The sequence below is a fragment of the Falco cherrug genome, chromosome 13 (assembly GCF_023634085.1).
Source record: "Falco cherrug isolate bFalChe1 chromosome 13, bFalChe1.pri, whole genome shotgun sequence".
Taxonomy (NCBI): Eukaryota; Metazoa; Chordata; class Aves; order Falconiformes; family Falconidae; genus Falco; species Falco cherrug.
This window is the reverse complement of record NC_073709.1, coordinates 28,609,281-28,632,914: the sequence shown is the minus strand read 5'-3', so window position 1 is coordinate 28,632,914 and position 23,634 is coordinate 28,609,281. Positions and strand designations below refer to the sequence as shown.

The following is a 23,634-nucleotide window of genomic DNA, read 5'->3' as shown; positions in this document are numbered from 1 at the left end:
TAAGTATCTGCCAAAAGCTTACAGGGAAACTGATGCCAAGCAGATTGCAGTAGATTTAAAATTCCAAATGTAGATGGACTCACACGTGCAGGTGCCAAACACAACTGTTTCTATATAGGAAGGTAGGAAATCCAAAAAAATTCAAAACACAAATTTGTGGTAACTGGGAAATGCTTTACCCCTTGGCCCTGTCACAGAGAATTGATTCTGCTCTCTTAAGCTGTTCACTGCTGAAGGCTGTTTCTGGATTTACACCATACACACTAGAGCAAAAGAGAAACTAAGTTTATTTGTAGCCCAACTGTACCGGGCCTTGACCCACACAGCTCCATCGACGCAAATACTGGTGCATTGGCCAGGAAAAGCGGTAGCAAAGGTGACTAGACACAAAATGTACAAAGCAGACTAAAATTATCAGCAGTCTGTGGGGTTACTGAAAATGGCAAGCATGCTATTTTCCAGCAAACATGATTTGTGAGGTGATGGTTGCTTCACAGGCAGTGAGTCACAGAAGCTTAGCCTCTGCAGCGTCTCTCTCTTCCCCCTTAAGCAGCACTTTCCATGGCAGGAACAGGTAGGTGTAGATAAGAGCAGCGTCTTGGGCTTATGCTGATGGCACAAAATGAGCAGAAACTCTTGCCAAGTCAAAAAAGGTAGAAGAAATACAGGAAAGGCCATACAAACATAAAACACGTTTCAGGTTGGAAGGGTTGGACTCTGAGGTGTGGGTGACGCCAGAAGCGATGTGACACCCAGCTCCACGTGCTTTCTGCAGCTACACCTGGCTGGCAGCTGCTGGCAGCACTGGTTGGGGCGTCGCTAAACCGGGCACCGAGCGAGGAGGAATGAGACGCAGCACAACTGCTCTGTCTTGTTATCCTGGCATGTGAGACCCCAGTCGATGTGACGACTTGCTGTGGGGCAGGAGGCTGAGTGGCAGGTCACCTCTCCGGAGGGGGCTGCGGTGGCAGGGCACTGCCGGGAAGCACGGCCTCTGGCACAGCTCCATGGCAGGCGGTCCCCCTGCCCGCACCGCTCTGGGGTCTCTCCCCCCTGGGGGTGGGTGCCGGAGGCGGCAGCAGCAGAGGGGCTGCCAGCCAGCCCAGGAACTCGCCCGGCTGCCCACCAGTCCTTCCTCTTGAATCTGCGTAGAAAATTACTAACGATTCTTGGTAAAAATATGATCTAGTATCCAGACTTCAGATTATTCTTCTAATGCCTGCGGGCATCCTTCCATGTGAAAAAAAAAAAAAAAAATGTTCAGGACTTTTTCTCAAAGTTATTACATGCTTTGCTAATAAACCACTTTGGAGATCCTTAGAAGAGTAATGTTTCTGGGAGGGCAAGAAGCGATGTGCTGTTTTTAGTGCTTCCCCCCACCCTTTGTGTTTTTGAGTGGTACAGCGTGATGTGTTGCAATTCATCTGTCATTTTCACATTTGGAGAAGTGGTCAGAATGGGGCAATCCAGCCATCCCAGCTGAACACGCTGTTGTTAACTTGTTAAGTGACAGGCGTCTCGGGTGCAACAGGAGCCGCGAGGCTGGCGTGGAGGTGCTGACTTTTAAATCCCACTTGCATGCAGAACCTCGGCATATTGTCAGCATGTACAATTTTCAATTTCACGGGACATTTCTTTTGGTGTTACCAGTGGATTTTGTTTTACCTTCATCTTCCCTTTTTGTTAGTGCTGCAGGATTTATTCCTTGGGGCTCTCTCCTGTTTTACCTGATACCGTGCACGCTGTGCGATTCCCTGGGGGGTTCTGTGGGCAGAGACCTGAGCTTTGCACAAGTGCGCATGTGTATACACTCACACGTAAATGCCGGAGAATTCAATAACATGAGAGCTGTCACAGGTCATTTTACTACAATTCCAATGTTTGAAAGGTACCTAGGTTAGTGTAAGAACAGGTTTCAGCTCTGGTCTGCTTTTCTTCACAGAATACAGGGAACAGCTGCCTGGCCAGCGGTGCTGCCCAAACAAAGGTCTCCCCCTGCTCAGACTGGCCTCGGGGGGAAGCTGCTGCTGCTGCATTTGGAGGGCCTGAAATAGGGATTTTCCCTGTACAGCTGTGGAGGTCAGACAATTGCGGGCTGTATTTTATATATATTTATTTATAAATAAATACATATATTAAGTATGGGAGTTTATTTTTCTCCTACAACCTACTCACCTTGGAAAGCAGCAGAGCAGGCCGAATGACTTCCTCGGACACTATCCTTTTGCGTATTTTTACCTTATTTTTAAGAATCCAAAGCAGGGTAAGTACAGGCTCTGAGCTTTTTTTGCCAAGATCTGACCACACTGATTTCAACAGACAAAACTTTGGTTTCAAAATGCTAAAATGAAAATACTGGCATTTTCAAGCTAAAAGTTAGTATGTTGAGTAATTGTTATGCTGAGACTGATGGAGCACTTGCGTCAACTGATCAAACTTTGCTCTGTTAGACTTTACTGATCTTGCTTTTCTCTTTGCTCAAATTAAGTCACATTTGTAATTGAACTCAGTGGCAGCCAAGGCTATAACGATATAAACACGCAAAAACCTGCCTCGCCAAAGTCTTCAGTCTCACTAAGAATGAAGCTCACAGAAGCACATTCAGATCAGAATTGATGCTACCTAAACCAGGAAAAGATTCACTTGCAGAGGCTCGTTTTGGATCTTTCTATATCCATAAAGGGAAAATAATTATCTTTGTATGTGTATAAATTTATCTTTTCTTATTCTACCCATTCTGTGGACAAACTGTTAAATGCCTTGATAAAAGCTTCCTAAAACACTTTAATAATTCCCCAAACACTCAACACAACCCACACTGGCTTTTTCTTTTTTTTTTAAATCTGAAGGTTTATTAAGAAGATCACAGATTTTCCTGTTCACTGTGAAATCCAGGTGGGAAAAAAAATCAAGTAATTCTTGGTATTTAATATGATAATTCTAACTGAGACTTACAAGGTAAAAGAACTTAATGTCATTACCTATGCAAGATATGAAAATGCATGCCTCCAGAAATAATGACCTTATTACAGCATTGATCTTGCGTGGGCAGAAGCCTGCTTTAGAAGAAGCCTGTGGGAAATGTTCATGTATTTCACCTGCCTATTGTACATTATAGGTGAGCCCAGAGGTGCAATAAGATACACATTTGGTAAGTGTCTTGCATGTAAGAAATCAGAGATTTAATGCATTAATCACTAGAGTGCAATTACAGACCTTAATTGAGAAGGTATTAGCCGTTTGCCATAGATAACCTTCAGTGGCTATTAGAATTTCATAGTCTGAGTTCATTACAACTGGCAAATGCCATTTTGCACAACCAGCACACACAAGGGCCTGTTACTTGGCTGGAAGTACATTTTTTGCAGTATTAAATCCACTCCATTAAATACAAGAGAGAGCACCTGTTCAGGTCTTATTTCAATAAAGATTACATCCTAGTTGCATTTTAAGGGAGTTTATAAAGAGAGCACACTATTAATGTATTTTATTAGCATGTTTAAAATGGGACACACTGGAAATATTACAAACCCATCAGTAGAAGACATCGTGGCTGGTGATAAGGTGCTACGTGCGCAGCTTGCTGTGGGTATGTGACTTGCCTAAGACAACAGAGGAGCAAGAAACACGTCTGCCTAACACAGACACCTGGCAGAAAGACAACGTTGTAGCTTCGATCATGTCTTGCAAGCGACAGAACAACATAAGATGGTTGTGTAGGTGTGTCAAAATATAACATGCTCATCTGCATCTTTTGGAATTACATTACTTCCTCTGTGCGAGAAGGCACTGAAAGACGTCAGCACACTGCTACGAAAAATACAGCTGCATTAACAGAAAATGTCACCTTTTTTTTTTTCTCTCTTTGAGTTACACAAGCACAGTAGCTCAATCTATTGGCATCTTTATATTATAGAGTCCTGTGATTTACACATTTTAAACTTAGGGTTTTTAAATAATTGAATCAAAAAGATTTAATCCAGAGCAAGTCTGCAGTTATCATAGTAGCGTGTGAGCATTGTGCAGTGGTAAATCAAAGTCAACACACCAAAGTGGAAAAGTTTGAGGTCAGATTTGCACCCATAACTTGACAAGAGCTTTTGCCAAAAACACTTCTCTAAGTTTGTGACCACCTGTCACAGCTGACTGTACAACAAGCAGCAGTGAATACCTCGCTTCCACACTGAAATGTACATTGTATATTAAAAAAATAAGATGCTCAGAGACTATAGCCGTGAAAGGATAGCAGTCCTGCTTACCTGTTGCTTCAGCCACTTTTAAAATTTTAATTCAAAATCTGAAACTGGCTTAGCTGGCACCTAAGCTGTCACTGCATTCTAGTCACTTCAGTAACTTCAATATAAAATCAGCCTTTTGTAGAATCATAGAATCACAGAACGGTTTAGGTTGGAAAGGATCATCTTATCCCAACCCTGCTGCCGTGGCCAGGGAGACCTTCCACTAGACCAGGTTGCTCCACACCCCATCCAGCCTGGCCTTGAACGCTTCCAGGGACGGAGCATCCACAGCTTCATCCACAGCTTCTCCGGGCAACCTGTGCCAGTGCCTCACCACCCTCACATTAAAGAATTTCTTCCAAACAGCTAATCTACCCTCTTTTAGTTCAAAACCATTCCCCTTTGTCCTATCACTTCATGCCCCTCTCCAGCTTGCCTGTAGGGACCCTTTAGGTCCTGGAAGGCTGCTACAAGGTCTCCCCAGAGCCTTCTCCAGACTGAACAACCCCAACTCCCTCAGCCTGTCTTCACAGGAGAGGTGCTCCAGCCCTCTGAGCATCTTTGTGGCCTCCTCTGGACTCACTCTAATGGGTCCATGTCCTTTTTATGCTGGGGGCCCCAGAGCTGAATCCAGTAATCCAAGGGGGAGTCTCAGGAGAGCGGAGTAGAGGTGGGGAATCGCCTCCCTTGACCTGCTGCTCATGCTTTTGATGCAGCCCCGGGTACAGTTGGCACTCTGGGCTGCAAATGCACGTTGCTGGGTCACATAAATGAGCAGTCAGAGGCCCAAGCTGACAGGATCCACAAAAACCTAGGTAGTTCCCACCTACACTGACAAGCTACAACAGGATTATAAGTGAAGTATCCAAGCTAGACACACGCTGAGACATGTAAACTGGGGGCAAACATGTCTAAATCCTGATGCTGGTTCTAGCTGTCACCACCTGGAGGGAGGTGCTGCAGTAGTAGGCTCAGTAGCAATGAGACGCTACAGACTTGCTGTCTCTCCCTATTAATTACAACTGACAGCAATCCTGAAAACATTCAGAACTTCAGGTATCCAGTTCCATCTACTCAACCATAAGTCAGTGAGAGAAGCAGGATGGAACAGAAAGTGCGCGTTACATATTTGAGCATAAGCATCACGACCATTTCCTCCCGCTGTAAATTCGCACAAAACAAGGGATGTTCCCAGGCACTTCTGTAGCACCTTGTGTGACCTGACAGAATTCTGCAGGGCTTTTCCTAAACCAGTTTATCGGACTTCATCTGATTCCCTGTGTTTAATTTACACACAGTATTCTAAATTTAGCAAAATTACTTCTCTCGAGATACACAGGTCCTATTTTCAGCAGCTTTAGAACTATTGTTTCAGTGCCCGAGTATGTTCTAATCTCTCAGCTGAATAAATGTAAGTATAATATATCACAGGCAACCAGAGAGGTGCACCAATATCGTTAAAATACATATACATGCAATCACTTATAGGTACTTAATACAGGCATGACCTAAGTATCAGTAATGAAAGGTAGATAACCTGGATTAGCATGAAGACAGCCACTTCGGTGTCCTCTCCAGCCCAGCTGATTCCATACAAAGTAGAACAGCTTAAGAAAGTGTGAGAATTTCCTACCTGGACAGCCTCGCAGTCTGGTGGAGGACGTCAGGGGGCATCAGCAGCAGAGCTCAGGTCCTGTCAGGAAAAGAAAGGCACTGGAAGGAGCAATCTGACCGTTGAGTGGAGGGAAAGGAGAAGGGTCTACATCCCTTAGGCATTTAATTCCAAGAGGCTGAGTTGTTGCAACCGCAAGAGTGGGGCCTCATTCTATTTAATAGGTGAATCTTAAGACCTGACCCTGAGTTCTGCATTTCCAGCTGTCCAGATCAGGTCATGCTTTGGGTAACCTGATGTACATTGCAGAACCCATATCCCCCATGCAACACCACCGGGTCCCCAGCTGACTGCTGAGGATGTGGCCAGGCAGCACTGCGCTCCCGAGTTAGCTCACCAGCGGCCACTTTTTCAAACAGCATCAATTTCCAAAAATTGCATTTAAATGCAAAATGAAAATTTAAATCACTATTTTTTTTTTTTTAATAAAAATTACTCTATCCTCTCTTTTACACCCACACCCCTTTTCATTCCTGGTTTCCTCTTTTAAGAATTACAGTAATAGGCAATGAAATCGCTTGAGCTACAGATGGAGCTGGTTCAGTTTGGCTCCCTTAGGAAGCCCGAGTATTGCACTTGGAGTACGGTGACCAGGGGAAGCGGGACAAGGCCGGGGGCAGAGGGTCAGCGCCCGCGGTGGCTCGGCCCGGGGGGCACCCGCACGGTGCAAGGGGCGGGGATGGGCCGGCGCAGCCCCCCCGGAGCGATGGCTGGGGCACCCAGCCGCCAGCGAGGCCGAACGGCGGCACTGCCGAGGCTGAGCCAGTCGGTGTGCCCGGCCCGGCCCACACCGGGCTGCCCCGCCGGTGGGAGCTGCCCCCACACCGGGCTGCCCCGCCGCCCCCCCTCGCCTGGCCCCGGTCCGGCGGCTGCTCCCGGGACCCGCGCGGGAGGGGACCTGCCGGGGTCTCACCGCTGTCTCTACCCTTCTGCTTCCACGGCGGGTTATTTCCCCGTTCCACACGCACCCAGCCACCGCTCCGCACCCCCGGCTCCCTGGGGGGCCCGTCCGCGTTCCCGCGGCGGCCGGGCGGGCTCGGGCAGCGGGGCGGGCCGGGTCCCGGGCAGCGGGGCACCCCCAGCCCAGCCCGGCGCGCTCCCCGGCCGTGCCCGCCGCGCTGTCGGCCACACGGCCGCCCTGGCTTCAGCCGCCCGGGCCGTGCGAGGGAAGGAGCTGCCCCGCGGAACGCCCCGGGAGCCCGGCCCGCCGCCCGCCGCCGCGACCGGCCGCTGCCCCGGGGCGGGCCCACCCCGCAGGCCGGCCCGGCGGAGGCGGTGCGGGCCGCGGCTGCTCCTTCCCCTCCGCCCGCGGCCTCTCCGCCGTGAGCCGCTACGAAATGCGTTACCCGCCCTTCTTCGGCACCAGCGCTGCGCTTCCCATTTCCAGACCAGTATGTTATTTAGCCGATTTATTGTCCTTTTCCTCAAGGCAGACAAGGCCCGTTACAGCCGTTTGACGGGAACCGAAGGCACGTGAGGTAGGAGCTCCTGAAGGGCACAGAGGCGCCCGAGGTAGGACTGGTGGGGCCTGGCCGGGCCGGCGCCCGAGCTGGGGACCCGGCGGGCAGGCGGAGGGGTGGTTCCCCCCGGGGTGCCGGGTGACCCCGTGCTGCGGCAGGTGCCCGGCCCGGCTGGCCCGGCAGGGTGCTCGGCCAGCGCCGGGCTGCGGGGCCGCACCGCGGGCTGACTGACGGTGCTGCTTGCTCGGAGCCAGCCCGGAAGGCAGCAGCGGCTGCTGCTCAGGCTAAAAAGCAAAAATTGTTTTGCTTTTTGTTCCTGTGCGCCTTCAGCTCGGTGGCTGTAGCGGGGAGCGTGCCCCCAGGCCGTGGGAGAGTGCCTGCAATGCCATCCTCTGCCTGGGGGCACGTGGGACCTGCCTCTTCCTCCTAACTGGGAACGGCTCCTCCGGCACTCCGGCTTCCCCTCCGGCTGTGCCACTGTGCAAGACCCTCTAGGAGCTGACCGAGCTGGTAAGAAGCAGGAGCTAAGGGGAGGGCAGGAAGGGCCTCCAAGCTGTTCTCAAAGGATGGTTTCTGGCTTGAACATACGCGTAGTGAGAACACGGAAACTGCCCAGAGCAGGTCTCCTCCCTCCCCTCTTTGGCCCCCATACAAAGCATCCCCCAACCCTTCATTAGGCTAAAACATGTCTTTGATTTAGTGAATCTTGAACATTATTCACTCTGTTGGATGACCTGTAAGGGGAGGAGAGTGCCTCCACTCCAAAAATAACCAGTGTTTCCACAGTTGATATTTGTGAAATAAAAGGCTTTGGCATTGCACTGTGCAGAAAACAGAACCGAGTGAAGCTGACACTAACTGCTAAATGAAAACATTTCTAGCTTTCTCTCCAGAAGGAGCTGGGTAGGGACAGAAGTTAAAATATAACCTGCATGGGGATTTCTATTTGGCAGTCCTACGTGTCAGACTGCAGGTCTTTTATGGCCTCGGAAACCAGATGCATACCTATCTACATGCGGGAGTGTGTAATTCGGTCTCCTGCTTCTACTCTGCTTGTCATTCATGCAGGTTACCCTGTGTGGCAGCTGTTCTTGGTTGCGTTGGGACCGCCTTGTATAAGGAAAACCGGTAGATAAGCACTTGACCTGGGATATATGTGCAGGTGAGCCCCAGGACTCGCTACCACACTGTGAGCCAAAAGAAACGGCTGACTCACCGACAGCCTCACACAGCACCTGTTTCAGAAAGGCTACTAGCTGCTTCTCTGCATTCTCCACTTGTTAGGTCTCCTTGCACAACAGGTTCTACACTACTAAGTCATGTCAGCTACACTTGTTAAGTGTGATTTTCAGGTGTTTTTCCTCCCCCAACGAGTTAAGAGCTAACTCAAATTTACTCTGACATAAAGCCTGTTTCAAAGAAATTCAGAAGGTACCTTTTCAATGTCTCCGTTCCAGGAAAGAGTGGAGCAGGTTTCTAACGTCACTTAGACGGTGGGCAGGTTGCCTGCCTGTCTCTCTTTCATACTATATTTATGGTCCTTTTGTCACTGGACGTTTGCAGCTTGTTATCTTTTGCTTGCTTTTTTAAAACACAGGTGCAAAAAACATATTTGCAAAAGCAAACATCCCTCTGTTATCAATTTTTCTGTTTGGTTCCACATATTTAGGCACCTGTCATACTCTTCTAATATTTTCTTAATAAAGAACATGCCAGATTGTGTCCCAGGAATGCAGGTGTGGCAACCATGCCATTTCCTCTCCAGCCATTTAGTCATCTTTGCTGACCTGAGGTCCTGAACCACTACCACTGTTTTACACCTGACCACTGTTTCACAGGCACGGCAGTGCTGACGAGCGTTATAAACATGTTAGCTTTTCAGGTAAGGCTGCGCAGAGGTCTGCTTGTGACTCCAGGAGTTACAATCTCAATGCTGCTTCTCCAGTTACTGCTACTTCCTTGAGAATTTCTGTCCCGTCTGGGAAAGCTGGCCTCCTGTAAGTTAAAAACTCTGCTGTCATCTTGAGAGTCCTTTCCTATTATCACTTTGATCTTTTCCAGGTGAAAGTTTTAATCCTGGCTGCTTCTAATTATCCTGTGAGCACAAAAAAAAGGACATTTTGTCCATGGGCTAAATCCACTTTGTGAAAAACAGGGTCCAAAATGATAGCTAAGAGGGAAGGGAAACTAACAGGAAGGAAACGCCGCTTCCCTGGCGTGGTTTCTAGTCTAGACCAGGCAGTTATCACATGACAGTTTTCAAAGAAAAAGAACGTCAACATGGATTCAGGGTGTGAGGCAGGAATACCTGAGTGGTGACAGTGAGTGACCACGGGTGGTTTCTGCAGCTTGGACGAGCGCATCTGCTGGGAAACAACTGTAGCGCTAAGTTGGAAAAAAACCCCAGGAATCTTCACTGTCGTCACTGAAGCCTCGAGAAGTTCATTTCCTTAGGACCTGGAGGAGCATAAGAAACCCTGTTGGTCCCCTTCTCAAGCCTAGCTGAGGCGCTCCCTGCCTTCATGGTCCCATCAGACAGAGGGGCTGGGGCACTTCCCTGGAGCCTGGGGCTACAGCACCCTCCCTCTGCCTGTCCAGTTTACGCCTGTCCCCCAGAGAAATAGCCCAGAGCATCTTTTAGTCTATATTTTCCCACCCTTCTAGAGACTTCTTTCTTTTAAAGTGATGAACTTTACAGAATGAGTCTTATCCTTCACCTATTTTCATTAGGTATGTATCATTCTTAGGCCTCCAGAAATTGATTACATAGAAGAATAATGATAGAAAAGACTAAATATTTTTATGCATGCTTAATTGTATTTAACTCATTTTGGTCACAGTACAATTTATTTTTGATAGTGGCTGCTTTGCTATTCCTTATTTCACATTCCCAATTTACACGTCTTATTTTTTTCTCTCTCTGCCTACTCTCCAGTTATTATATAATAATAGAGGAACAACACTGCCTTTTTGTGTCCGCATCTCATCATATAATCTGAGGGGATATCAAAACTGATAAATACAAACAAATCTAGATGATGAACAGGAACTAGATAATTGCATCCCATAAGTAGCTTCTGATTACCCAAACCAGCAGCTCGTTTATTATGGTCTTTCTGCTCTGTGAGGTCATTAAATGCCTTATTGCCTTAGGTGTACCCCATCAATGACAGGAACTGTCACAGTACTCACTTGCCTTATAACATGCTTCCTGGCTTCCTGATTTTAAGTTGGAAAATTTGAGTTAAGCATCCTAGCAACTTAAGGTAGAGGCTGAGGGGATGGGAAGGGCCACATTCATTAATCTTTTAAGTCATAAAATTGTTTCTTTTTTAGATTGTAATTGGCTAGAGGGGCCTCATGAAGAAAAGTGTTTACACTGCATAGCATTTTATGAGCACAAATGCATATATTATGATGGCTTAGAGCCTGGGTGAAAGCTTAGAGCTTTATTTTTGTTTCAGTAAGTAGATTTGATCTAATCAGATAACAGCAGCAATACAAATTTTCACAACAGAGGTTGGCCTTTATCTGGCCAGTCTAAGAACAAAGACTTACTGTTTGTGATATATCTTTCAAGATCATTTTTATGGCCTAGATAAATATTACAAACCCCATGTCAGTAGGCTTTCTGTTAGATTAAAAAGGGTGCTTTTTGAAGGTCTCTGGGTTCTTTTCTGAGAAATTTTACCAAGCGCCAGATACAAATAGCCCTCCACAGTCAGTTATGTCACCAGCCTCTGGGAAAGATGCCCATAATTGGAAAGTTGCCATGAGTGAAGAAAAGACTGATGATTTTAGGGTGTCAGGCAAGGATATGTTACTTGTTCTGCACTTTCTCCAAGAAGTAGGAATGACTCAATTCCCTGTATAATTGTGACATGAATATATAGGGAAACCTGAACAGGGAGACTCTTTTATCTGGATAGCAGGACAGGACCCAAGAATTAAAGAATGAGTCTGGGACCCATTTGTCTATTCAGGTGAATTTCAGTAATTTTAGGCAGGATGTCTCAGCCTTGTTACACATTAACAACAAAGACTATTTTCCATTGTTTGCAGTGGGGTTTACTTGTTATTCTCTTCTTAAGAAAACACACAACTTTTTGTGTTTTTTTTCAAGTCTGCTTCATTCTGTTTGGGTGTTTCCATGGAAGGGTCAATGCAATCCAAGAAGGTAAGAGCTGCACTAGCCATGGACCTGGGGTAGAGCACACAGTTGCGCACGGGCTGCGTTAGGTTTGTGCATGCTTTGTAGTCTTCATTCTGAGACTTTGATTGGGGATTACATTTCTGACTGGGTAGCTAACATCCAGAATTCTCTATGCAGATAACTTGAGTCTTACCTTTACAACCAGACTAAACAGCAACGTGGGAAGAGGACAGATGCAGTAGGTCATGCTAACGTAGGAGTTAAACCCCCTTTATATGCTGGTGTATTCGGTCCGTGCCTAAGCCTAAGTATAGTGAAAAGAGAAAGGGACTGAAGAAAAGAAGATGGAAGTGGGAGCTGAGATCATTCGTTGACATACCACGTCTCAGGTCAGTAGTGTTGCGTATGCTCCTGCAGCACTTCTGGGTTGGTTCAGCCATCCCACACTGCTGAACTGTGAGAGACCATTGCCAACAAGCTGTACGTGTGTTTCGTTGTATCTTACGGCTCAGCTCTGTCCTGTCAGCATGGCTGAGTGGCAACAGACTGCTTTGTCTGCCGTAACCCCTTTCCTGGAGCCGTTCCAAGCATCTGATCAGTTACAGGTATACAAAGATCAGGTATTTAAACTTAATACTATAAGGACATGAACAATTTCCAAGCATTTGTTCTCAAAAGAAGACTGGGTTTGAAAGAGGAAGCGGGAGAGAAGAAAGAAAAGATTTCTTTGACTTTGTCAGAATTCTTGTTCCAAAACTTGTAGGCTGAATCAAGATTTGGTTTTCTTTCTTATTACTCTACTCTGGTAATAAATGAAACTAATTTCCCCAACTCAAGTCTGCTTTGCCCATGACAGTAATCGGCGAGTAACCTCTCCCTGTCCGTATCTTGACCATGAGTCTTTTCTACATTTTTTCTCCCCTGTCCAGCTGAGAAGGGGAGTGACAGAGTGGCTTTGGTGGCCACCTGGCATCCAGCCAGAGTCAACCCATCACAGGTTCCAAACTCCTCCTGTTCATTGTTTCCCTTTCCCAGTGTCTCTTTCATGCCCACACGCTTTGTACCTGCAGTCGGTACTGTTCGTGAGTGCTGCGCTTTGCCAGCTTCTGGCAGAAAGATCCGGGGTTAACTAACTCTTCTGTTAATCCCTTGTCCCATAAGGATTTCACAACTGACCATTGTTTCTGGTCTGGGAAAGATATCCCGCAACTTTGGCCAGTAATGTTGGATGCTATGCAGAGGCACAGTACGCCAGAACCATTTCATATTAAGAGCATAACTACTTCAAGCAGAATTCAGAAGCTGTATATGGGCAGGACCCCCACTTCATTTTATCACAACTATAAATATGTCCATCCCTATCTGTCAGGAAAGATACTCTGGTGAATGTAAGAGAGGGACTGAAGTCGGCAGGAATGTGTTTATATTAGTATCTAACAATCAGAAGCAAAACGTTTGAAATTTTGAAACAATCAGAAAGCAAAATGTTTAATTTTCTATACAGAAACATCTATTGCTGATTAGATCTGAAACCAGAGAGTTATTTCAAATCTTAGAATTTGCCAGAAAGCAGAAGTGTGGCACCAGTCTGTCTAGTTACTTATTTATAAACTCTGCTGCAAACCCAGTGTAGCTTAGGTTAGATGAATGTAAAACAGCCTCTGTTCAGTTAGCTGGACTCTGGATATAAACATATAGAAGCTGACTTAAATATATTTTCAAAACGTTCAGAAGAAAAGTCATACACTGATGAGGAAAGCAGTGTGCATATCCTTTTTTAAGTTAAATCAGTGCAATTTTATACACAAATCCATCTCAAAACAGAAAAAAACAATAAGGGACAAGTAAGATGGTCTTTGTCTCTTCAGTGCCTTATGTTTTTGGGTACAGAGGGGAGAAACGAGGACTATCTTCTATGTGTTGAACTTACAGACAAAAAATACACCCTGAAGTTGGTTAATCCCATCTTCCTTCCCTTTCTCTGGGGAGCTTTTGTGCTACTTGTGACAACTAGTGGCATCTCACTGAAAGACAGCAGAGTAACAGCAGCACTCACGCAGCTCCAGGTGAGCTCTCCTGTCTCACTGCCCAAACAGCAAGACCCTTAGCTATGGAGCTAAGGGGGAAAAAACCTACTAGCTTGGCAGTAGCATTAATGTTTATCCCTTAGTCCTAAAGCAGGCTTGCGGCAATTCGAAATTAGATTCTCACACACTTATCAAAAGATGCTGCTACCTTTATTATATATATACCCTACTCATCTGTGATTCAGTGACCTACAGAAAATGGCCTGGATTTTTTGTGAAAATCAGCATCGACAAAACAAAATTTTTTTCTTTGGTGCAGAAGATGAAAAATTTACCAGCTTTACCTTTTTATCCACCAGCCACACCCCAAACACGTAAACGACCGGTATTCTTGGTCAGAGAACTTCATCCTTGTGGAATTATTTCAAGGGATCTGTGTTCCTGATGGGCACACAACTCCTCTGGTGGCCTGTCATCATCTAGGAAAAAACTTCTTAAGAGGGTATCACAGTCACTGCAATAGATCATTGAAAATATTTTTGAAGTTTTTAAGTCTTATTGATGATTATATCAGACATCTTCTCTAGAGTCCACCCAGATAACCAGCGTCTCTGCAGCCCAGTTCCCCAAAACCTATGGCTGACAGTGGGGAACCATTTAGGCCCGCTTCTCATTATTGTAAGCACATATGGAACACGTCTGTTCACTTCCACTGGCATGTGCTGGTTCATGTTTGACCTAAGGTTATGTGGGGGAAGCATGGGAGGCTGCCGAAGAGAGTAAGCATGTACGGAATGCTGCACAAAACCACTTTGGAGACTGACATTTTCCTTTCAGATCACTCTTTTAAAAAAGCAAGCAAATACCGTTGGCCATTAGTAAGGAGAGAAATAGGTTATCTGACTTGTTCTTCACCTCTGTGGACTCCGGTACATTTTTGTTGGGGAAAGGAGAATGGCAAGGGATTTCTAACTCTCCATGGGAGAGCTGTTACTCTTAAATTCTTTCGGGGCTTGTGTACGTCAGAAAGGAGACAGCCCTAGCTCTCCTGCTCAGCCGTACTTCGGGCCCTGCTTTCTGACAGTTTCTGCGGACGTCCTGAGGTGTACACAACTGCGCTGAGATGGACAGGCACTACTACAACATCCACTCTCAGGTACTGTCAGGTCCCTTTGGGTTTTTTGCTGTGCTAATGAAGGTTTCTAGGCGATTTAAAACCAAGTTAACAAAACCCGAGTTTTTTTAAAAATGAGGACAATAGTGTAGGTCAGTTCCAAACGACTCAAAGCATCTGCATCAGCCTTCCCTGATCCAGATGCCCTCTTCCCGAGGAGGCTGAGACCGCAGCTAGAGTATTTGTGTTGTGTATGCACTTGCTTGCTGCCTTTAGATCCAGGTAGAATATCTACCCTGCATTGTACATTTCTTTCCATTGCTCAGAAACATACCCTGCTTAGGACTTTCCACCCCAAAAGCATTTGCTGCGTTTTTCCTCCCCCTTCTACTCTTCCACTTCCCTTTGCTGCTCACCCCTTCTGACACCAGTGCGGTGGAAGGAAACAAAACCTCACATGCTGAGCTCTGGTTCTCTAAACTTTATTGCTTCAGTTTTCAATAACAAATGAAGCATTTACACAACCCTTAATCTCCATGTCCATGCACAGGCACGTAACTGAATGGGATGGTCATCATTTTGTGGGAAGAATATTCTTCCCAAAAGGTTTTAGGTGCTAATGGACAGTGGTGAAGGGTTATATAAAATGCTGCATGGAGGGATTCTGTTAACGTAAAAATCTTTGCTGTCCTTATGAGAGCACTAAGAGGCATTACTTACTGCCAGCATCATCCTCCTCGTCGCAGCGGGCCAAGATTAGGGGAAAAGGTAGTAACATGCAGAAAAAATTGAGGGAGCAAAGAGTTTACAAATGAATTCTTCCCTGTCACCAAACCAGAGCCGAGGTGGAGTGTAACAACTGTTAAGAGATTGTTAGAGGCTTCTTTAGCTTATAAGAATGTGGAAAAGCAGGTAGAGTGTAAAAGCAAAGGTGGCTAGAAATATTTCACCATTTCCTTATTTTCTAATGATAAAAATAAAACTACATTTTAAAATTTAAAACCAACAACATTTTCTAACTGTTTCACTGTAAACATTTTAGGCTTTTTCTTGTGGTAAGTAGATACACGTCTATTACGTTTCTACTTCCAAAGTACTATCTATTTGTCACTGCTGGTGATGCTGTGATTTTGCCCAAACTTTAAAAACCAACCATGGCATTTGGGCAAAGACAAGGAATGCACATGTAAATGTCTGAAAGGTTAATTACATTAATTCAAAATTATTAGTGCTAAACATCTTGTATTATGGTGTCAACAAAAGAACTACTGTAATAGTTAACAAGTAATAAAAGGGAAAGTTGGTGTTTTGTTTTCATGGTTCAAGCAAAGAGAAAAGTAAAAAACCAAGATCTTGAACGACCTGCTGTATGTTTTCTTTTTTAATAATCTACAATATTTTGTAGTTGCAAAGACAAACGTTATATAGTTTACTGCTTATAATGTCCCCTTTTAACACTGCATGCTAAGTCGAAAAGAGAGGGTGGAAAACACAATTATTTTCTAGTACTAGGAATTATTCCCCATCGATGCAGTTAAAAATCTCTATAACAGAATTTTGATACTCACTGCCTGCAATTTGCTGTTCTTTGCAGCACATCCTAAATTCTGTAGTGAGACAAAATATGAATGAAATTTGAATGCCAGAACTTCAGAATTCAGCACTCTATCCAAGTGTTCTTTATGAACATATATAGTATGAATATTCATACTCTCTTTTACTTTCAAGAATAAGATCTTGTCCCAAAACCATGAAATTGTCTTAAAAATGACAAGATCAGTATTTTAAGTTGCAAGGTATGTGTCTTCCCCCTTGGGGAAAGCCTGTAGGGTGGAAATTTGCGGACTCCCCTTAGCAGTCACAGGTGTTACAAGTTAAGGTTTTAGTATAATCAAATGATTTTGAGACCATCACCAAAAATGTTAGGTACAGTGAGATACAAGATTTGATGGTACTATAGTATCCTTGTACTTCCTATTTAGCAGATAGTCTCTAAAAAATGGCTAGCTCTTTCATTTGGTATTTGCAGTGGGAATATCATGGTGGTTTCTACTGACGTACCTCTTCATTTCCCAGATACCACTTTGTATGATGGCAAGAAGCAGATTATTTTAGTTCAAGTGCAATATTCTGCACAGAATTTTGTACTTGTGCTTTAAAGTAGCAGTGTGTTCAAATCATCATCATAATAATTAGCAGGGTTTACCTCTTCTTAATTACTGGCTCAAAGTCCAGCTTCTTTCCTCTCTGAAGTAGATGTACTTTGCAGACGTTAGATGGCCATCGGGGGTTTGGTTCCACAAGGATTTTACACTTACCAATTTTTAAGCAGATTGTGCTGGAGGTTGGGTTGTCATTTCATTTCAATAAATGTGTTTTAAAAAGCAGAGGCAGATGGTTGAAATCTTAGTTAGAAGGTTGTTTTTTAAACTGCAGTACACAAACAATCACTTTAGGGTTAATAATTTGCTCTGTTCTTTACCAGACTCAGTAAAAATCTTGCTTTGAAAAGGTTTTTGTCTCAGATAAAGGGATAGACAAGCAGACAGATGGCATAATGCAAGGAAAATCCAGAGTGGGAATAAATTAATAAATGGATTTGCCAGTGAGCTGCATAAATTACGTTATGCACCTTTTTGTATAGCTTAGGAATTTACAGTTCACGAAATGTAGTTTTTCATAAAACATGAAATCTTGCGGCACAGTTTCGGGGTACTGCATTTTTTCTTTTCCTTCACTGTCAGCCTTGTTCCTGCCTGTACTTTCAAAACTACTTTACAACCCTTTCAAGAACAGTTTCACATCACAGGGTGAATCTGAGGCTCAAAGAGCCCTGGAAGAGGTCACCTTTTTAAAAATTCACGGCAGTTAGGCACTTGTGTGTGACAGCAATCTGAATTCCAAGTAGCATGATCACCCTGACAAGGAGAGCATTCAGGGGAAGAGCAGCCTTGGCCAGCTCTCGACTGACCTTACTTAGGTTATCCAAACTGTTTAAACCTGTTTGGCTAACTGATTAAGGAATGAAACTAATACACCAGCATTATCAGTTCCATGATGCAAATGAAATAGCAAGGGCAAGATTTTCACACTTACCTAGTGGAGTTTTCATGCTGCCCTTAATGTACCTAAAGCAGGGTTACTTTTCAGGTGGTAGAGGTGCTCAGTTCTCATAGGGACCCATCTTCTCACCAGCCAGCCTATCAAATGATGCCTGCTAGACTTCAAAGAAAGGATAAATCCCAAATCACTAGTAATTCTTAGCGTGACATTAGCCTTTTATTCTACAACTGTTACAAATGTGCTGTACAGCTTACTGCATAGATAGCCAACTGCAGAATTAATGCTTAATATTTTCACTGTTTTCACACAGGTTCATGATGCTATATCAGCAGCTCGTATTTGTCTTTGGAGTATCACTAGCTAGTGACACATGGGCACTTAGAAGCTGTTACTCAGAAGCCCAAGTCTCCCTATATTACTTCTGCAACCTCACAGATATTCCACTTGTGCCAAAGGACACGGTGAAGCTTTTGCTGACTTACAACTATATCAGCCAAGTGACTGCAACTTCGTTTCCACTGCTGGAGCACTTGTTGGTGTTGGAAATCGGAACGCAGTATGTCTATCCTGTTACCATAGGAAAAGGAGCTTTCAAGAACCTGCCAAGACTTCGTGTCTTAGACTTGGGATTCAACAGGATTCTTCAACTGGATCTTGATGCTTTTGTGGGCTTGCCAAGTCTGACTGTACTCCGTCTGTTTCAGAACTACCTAGGAGATTCCATCCTGGAGGAACGTTACTTTCAAGATTTAACCTCATTAGAAGAGCTGGATCTATCAGGGAACCAAATTACAAAACTTCAGCCTCATCCTTTATTTTATAACCTAACCGTCTTGAAAACTGTGAACCTGAAATTCAACAAGATATCCAACCTGTGTGAAAGCAATCTTACCAGCTTCCGAGGGAAACGCTTTTTATTTTTTAGCCTCAGTTCTAATAATTTGTACATGACAGATGAAATGGTCTGGGCCAAATGCCCAAATCCTTTCAAAAATATTACGTTTAACTCACTAGACCTTAGTAACAATGGCTGGAGCACAGAGAAAGTCCGCTATTTCTGTACAGCCATTCAAGGGACTCAAATTGATTCTTTAATATTTAGGTCTCATACAATGGGTTCAGGATTTGGCTTTAATAACATTAAAAATCCAGATAATGATACATTTGCAGGACTAGCAAGAGGTGATCTTCGCTTGCTTGATATTTCAAATGGTTACATTTTCTCTCTCAATTCTTTAATCTTTCAAAGCCTTGGTAATCTGGAATTGCTAAACCTTTTCAAAAACAAAATAAATCAAATCCAAAGGCAAGCATTTTTTGGCTTGGGAGACCTAAAAATTCTCAATCTGTCAAGTAATCTTTTAGGTGAGTTGTACGATTATACTTTTGAAGGTCTACATAGTGTCATGTATATTGATTTACAGCAAAATCATATTGGGATGATTGGTGAAAAATCATTCCGTAACTTACTAAGTCTGAAAACGATTGATCTCCGAGACAATGCCATTAAAAAACTCCCTTCCTTTCCACATCTGACCGCTGCTTTTTTAGGTGACAATAAGCTAATGTCTATAGCTGACACAGCAATAGTAGCAACTTACCTTGAATTAGAAAGAAATTGGTTGGCAAACCTGGGTGACCTATATATTCTTTTCCAAGTTCCAGATGTGCAGTATATCTTCTTAAAACAGAATCGCTTCTCTTACTGTGTGAAAAGTGATAATGTTATAGAAAACAATCAGTTAATCTATATGGATCTAGGTGAAAATATGTTACAGCTTGTGTGGGAGAGAGATTTATGTTTGGACGTGTTCAGGGCACTGTCCAAACTGCAGGTTCTACATCTGAATAACAACTACCTTAGTGCTCTTCCACAGGAGATTTTCAGAGGTCTAAAATCTCTAAAAAGACTTAATCTAGCTTCCAACCTACTGTCTCATCTTTCTTCTGGGCTTTTTCCACCAAGCCTAACAAACCTAAACTTATCTGGAAACCAGCTTTTTTCCCCTGAGCCTGAAGTCTTTATGACTTTGAATATTCTGGATATAACACATAATAATTATGTCTGTGATTGTACTTTAAAGAGCCTACTAGCGTGGCTAAATGAAACCAACGTAACCCTGGCTGGCTCACAATCTGACAGGTACTGTGCATACCCACCTGCATTTGCAGGAGTACCACTGTCATCTCTGACATACGATGGTTGCAATGAAGATGAACTCCAGCAGACACTCAGGTTCTCAGTGTTTATCTTCACCTCCATCACTCTTCTAGCGTTGCTGATGGCAGTCACCATTTACACTCGCTGTCGGGGGATTTGTTTTGTCTGGTATAAAACTATTACCAAAAAAATTATAGACAGCTATCCACAAGTAGTAGATAAAAGTGGATACAGATATGATGCGTATTTGTGCTACAGCAAAAATGACTTTGAATGGGTCCAGAACTCTTTGCTAAAGCACCTGGATTCACAGTATTTTGATAAAAACAGATTTACCTTGTGCTTTGAGGAAAGAGATTTCTTGCCCGGGGAAGAACACATCAACAATATTCGTGATGCCATTTGGAACAGCAGGAAAACAATTTGCATTGTGACCAGGCAGTTTCTCAAAGATGGGTGGTGTGTGGAAGCCTTTAATTTTGCCCAGAGCAGGTACTTCTGTGATCTGAAAGATGTCCTCATTATGGTAGTGGTTGGGTCACTTTCTCAGTATCAACTGATGAAACACAAACCAATTCGAAACTTCTTACAAAGAGGTCGGTATTTGCGATGGCCTGAAGATTATCAAGATGTAGACTGGTTTTTAAATAACCTTTCTTGCCAAATTCTGAAGGAAAAAAAAGTGCGAAGGAAAGCTGGTGATACAGAGCTGCAGACTGTAGCAACCCTCTCACATTGATGGTGTATGGGTTGCTGGCTTTCCAAATATCCCATTTCCAGCTGTGCCATGGCAGGAATAAACAGAAGTTTGCTTCATCTTTCCTTGAAAAAGCAGGCAGAAAGATAACTATTTCAGTATAAATCCTACTAAACATGGAAACAGCCTGAAAGCGACCAGCAAATACATGAAAGTGTGATTATTTTATGGACTATGACACACATTTTCAGAATTACATGAATCACAGACGCTTCACATTTTGGATGCTCAGCTTCAGACATTTCAGTCCTGATTTTCAGAGTACTACTTACTTACAGGTCTCTTTCAGTTAGAGGATGCCCATGGCTGTTTTTTTAAAAAGACCCCACGGTACCGTATGGGAGTGACCAAGTCTACGTTCATGTATGGCCTAGCCTGACCCATCAGTTCATGGGTTATTTACTCCTGTGCTTTTTGCACTCTGTAACTTTTCATGCCCTGGTTCGAAGCACAATCAGTGCTTTGCACCTTTATGCTTTCATTTGGTGTAACAGAGATTTCATTTGTTTGCTTTCTACTCAATGAGCCTCAGCTTCTCCACTGGAAAGTACAAACTCTGAACTTCATCCCCTTACCCTCTACAACTTCTCTGCTTGGTGGTAAAACTACGGTCATTGATCTACTTCATTTACTGCTGTTTCAGCCTGGTGCTTTTCCAGTTGAGCTGCCTCCTGCCCTGCAGAGAGGAACAGGTATCCTCGTCAGACCTGAAGCAAACTTGGACTTGAAAACCAAACAAGAAACTACCTCAGCAGCCACGTGGGCTGGACACTGGTGATGTGGCCATAGCCCAGTGACTGCCAGATAAGCTTTCACATTCCGGGAGTGGAAAGTACAGACAGCGGGTTGTTCTCTGTAAATCCTGTCCCCTGATCAGTTCTGGGATATTTTTCTGCTTCTACTGAAATATTTTTCTAGAGTGATTAATGCTTTTACCTCTCTAATAATTTTACCACTGTTTGTTCAGGTATGTGTCTTCAGGGGGTTGTTCAGGATCATTTTAATAGAAGTCTGATTGAGTGTTCATTGTTATAAAAACCTGCATCTATTATTTTGATGGTGACATACTCCTCGAGCATACGTACTGTTGGCATCTTGGTTTATACATTTATTCAACAAAAGCTTACCAAATTAATCGCAGTATGGTCTCAGTCAATTTCTTGCTTTAATGACAGAGCAGGACTGGGAGGTTTTATAAGCTGTCTGTCTTGACCTTAGCTGCAAACAAATAACACCAGCTTAACTATTTTGACAGAGATGAGAAAGTACAATCCACTTCATGTGGATGCAGTTGTTTGAATATAGATGTACGTGCCTGTGGCTGATCTAATTTACTCGCAGTGCACCAGTATACAGGATTTCTATTGATAAAATTACCACGGTAAAATATTACTTCCTTCTCAATCAGCGTAGTCACTCAGGAACAGAAAAGGGGTAAGCCTTGGAAAACTTCCCAGGCAGCACGGGGAGCAGATGGGAAGAGGGACTGACTGTGCTGATGAAGCCCTGGGTGTCGCTGTTGGCCCAGGGACTAGCTCGGGCTTCCCGAATTCCTGCCTCCCATCCCCTGCAGCTGCTGCCTTAGGGAAAACGTGCAGCAGGGATGGAGGTCTGAAAGAACCAGCAGCCCTGGCTTCCCAGAGCCCCCGTGGGCTGTCAGAAAAGCCACCACCTGCATTCCAACTCTCTGCATTTCTTACAGTTCTCTGAAAATGTCCAAACTTTTTCCTTTTTTTCTCCCCAACCAGTGCAAAGAGTTATAATCGTCCTTTAAAGTCAGAGGTTACATCAGGGAGTATTGCACATAAACCCCAGACAGATAGACAAAGCAGGAACGAATCCGTACAATGAAGACCACGTGCAGGTCTAGGCTGTCAGCCTATGGATCTGCACATGGTGTAAGAGATGGGAATTTTAAAAGCATACTTAAATTATATTTTAAAGGATGTCACAAACCATTTTTGGTCAAGTGTTAATTGAGAGCCCTCTCCAGTTACGACTTTATTGTATACTTACAAGGCACTCCTATCACTTCAGATACTTAAAACTTTTTCCTGCTAACCTATGTATGCAGGAACAACAAGTCGATACAGACATTACTGGGATGGCTTTAACCAAAACCGTTCTATTTTGTTTTAAACGTGTCTGCCTTCATAAGCTTTGGGCTTATGCCACTGGTGGGAGGTGGCTACATAAAACTTGCATTTTCTTCAGCCTTTGGAAAGTCTGACTTTTTACATAAAAGTTTTAATAAAACCTTTGGATGCAATTTCATTGTCTGCCTCCATACTTATATACCATTTTGGAAACTTAAAGAGATCAAACCTGTGTCAGGAGCAGCTGGGGAAATTTCTTTCTACCACAGAGGCAGTTTAGAAACACAAATAACCCAGCCCCTTGCAAATTCTATTGCAAAGGATCTACAAAAGACAATACAAGTGGTTTTGGAGAACGTGCTGCTGAACTCCTGGTTGTGGAGCGGTTTGCAGGCATATGAATAACTGCAGTGTCAATTTTAGAGGGATCTGAAATCGCTCCTTTTTACTCCTTGTGAAAACATTCCAAGTCTCACCAACAAATGCAGTTGGTACAGTCTGTCCTATACAATGCAACACTGACTTCAAACAGATCATAGGACACTGATCACCATCTCTGTAAAGTCACCTGTTCATAAATGACAAAGCTTGGGGAATTGTTGAGAAAGGGCTGTGCAGACTTTATACTCCTCTGCTCAGCAGGAACCACAAAAGCATCCTGTACAAAAATGGAGAATGACGATCCTTGATGAATGAAGGCCATAAATTGAGCCTCAACCTCATAACTATTGATTAGATTCCCTTCAGGCTCACTGGGAACATTACTGCTCTATTAGAATTTTATGGCTCCTTAGTTAAGGATACTCTCATCAGTTTTACTCACCTTCCTCAGTGAAAGACATTAACTTGTTGGAGAGTGTCCAGGATAGGGTGGCACTGGCTCTAAAGCAAGC

The 23,634-nt window shown here is 44.0% G+C and overlaps 1 protein-coding gene and 1 long non-coding RNA gene across 21 annotated transcripts in view; one reads left to right on the top strand and one right to left on the bottom strand.

Annotated features, from left to right (window-relative positions):
• Positions 1–6,763, bottom strand: part of LOC114016410 (uncharacterized) — a 42,144-nt gene extending 35,381 nt beyond the window's left edge. Inside the window, exon 1 of the long non-coding RNA XR_003560844.2 lies at positions 5,872–6,763. This is a non-coding gene — a long non-coding RNA (uncharacterized LOC114016410). The remainder of the gene's footprint in view (positions 1–5,871) is intronic.
• Positions 6,764–7,050: 287 nt separating this feature from the next.
• Positions 7,051–22,914, top strand: TLR5 (toll like receptor 5). Of its 20 annotated transcripts, XM_027808298.2 has the most exons (6): positions 7,067–7,388; positions 8,439–8,532; positions 9,253–9,367; positions 11,433–12,128; positions 14,635–14,706; positions 18,038–22,914. In XM_027808298.2, the coding sequence occupies exon 6, from the start codon at positions 18,042–18,044 to the stop codon at positions 20,625–20,627; it is 2,586 nt and encodes an 861-aa protein (XP_027664099.2). In that variant the 5' UTR covers positions 7,067–7,388; positions 8,439–8,532; positions 9,253–9,367; positions 11,433–12,128; positions 14,635–14,706; positions 18,038–18,041; the 3' UTR covers positions 20,628–22,914. The 20 variants fall into 20 exon arrangements, 18 of the variants coding, with proteins under 18 accessions (XP_027664099.2, XP_055581861.1, XP_055581859.1 ...); XM_055725886.1 differs by having other exon boundaries at positions 11,494–11,547; positions 11,729–22,914; XM_055725884.1 differs by having other exon boundaries at positions 11,494–11,547; positions 11,701–22,914.
• The last annotated feature ends 720 nt before the right edge of the window (positions 22,915–23,634 follow it).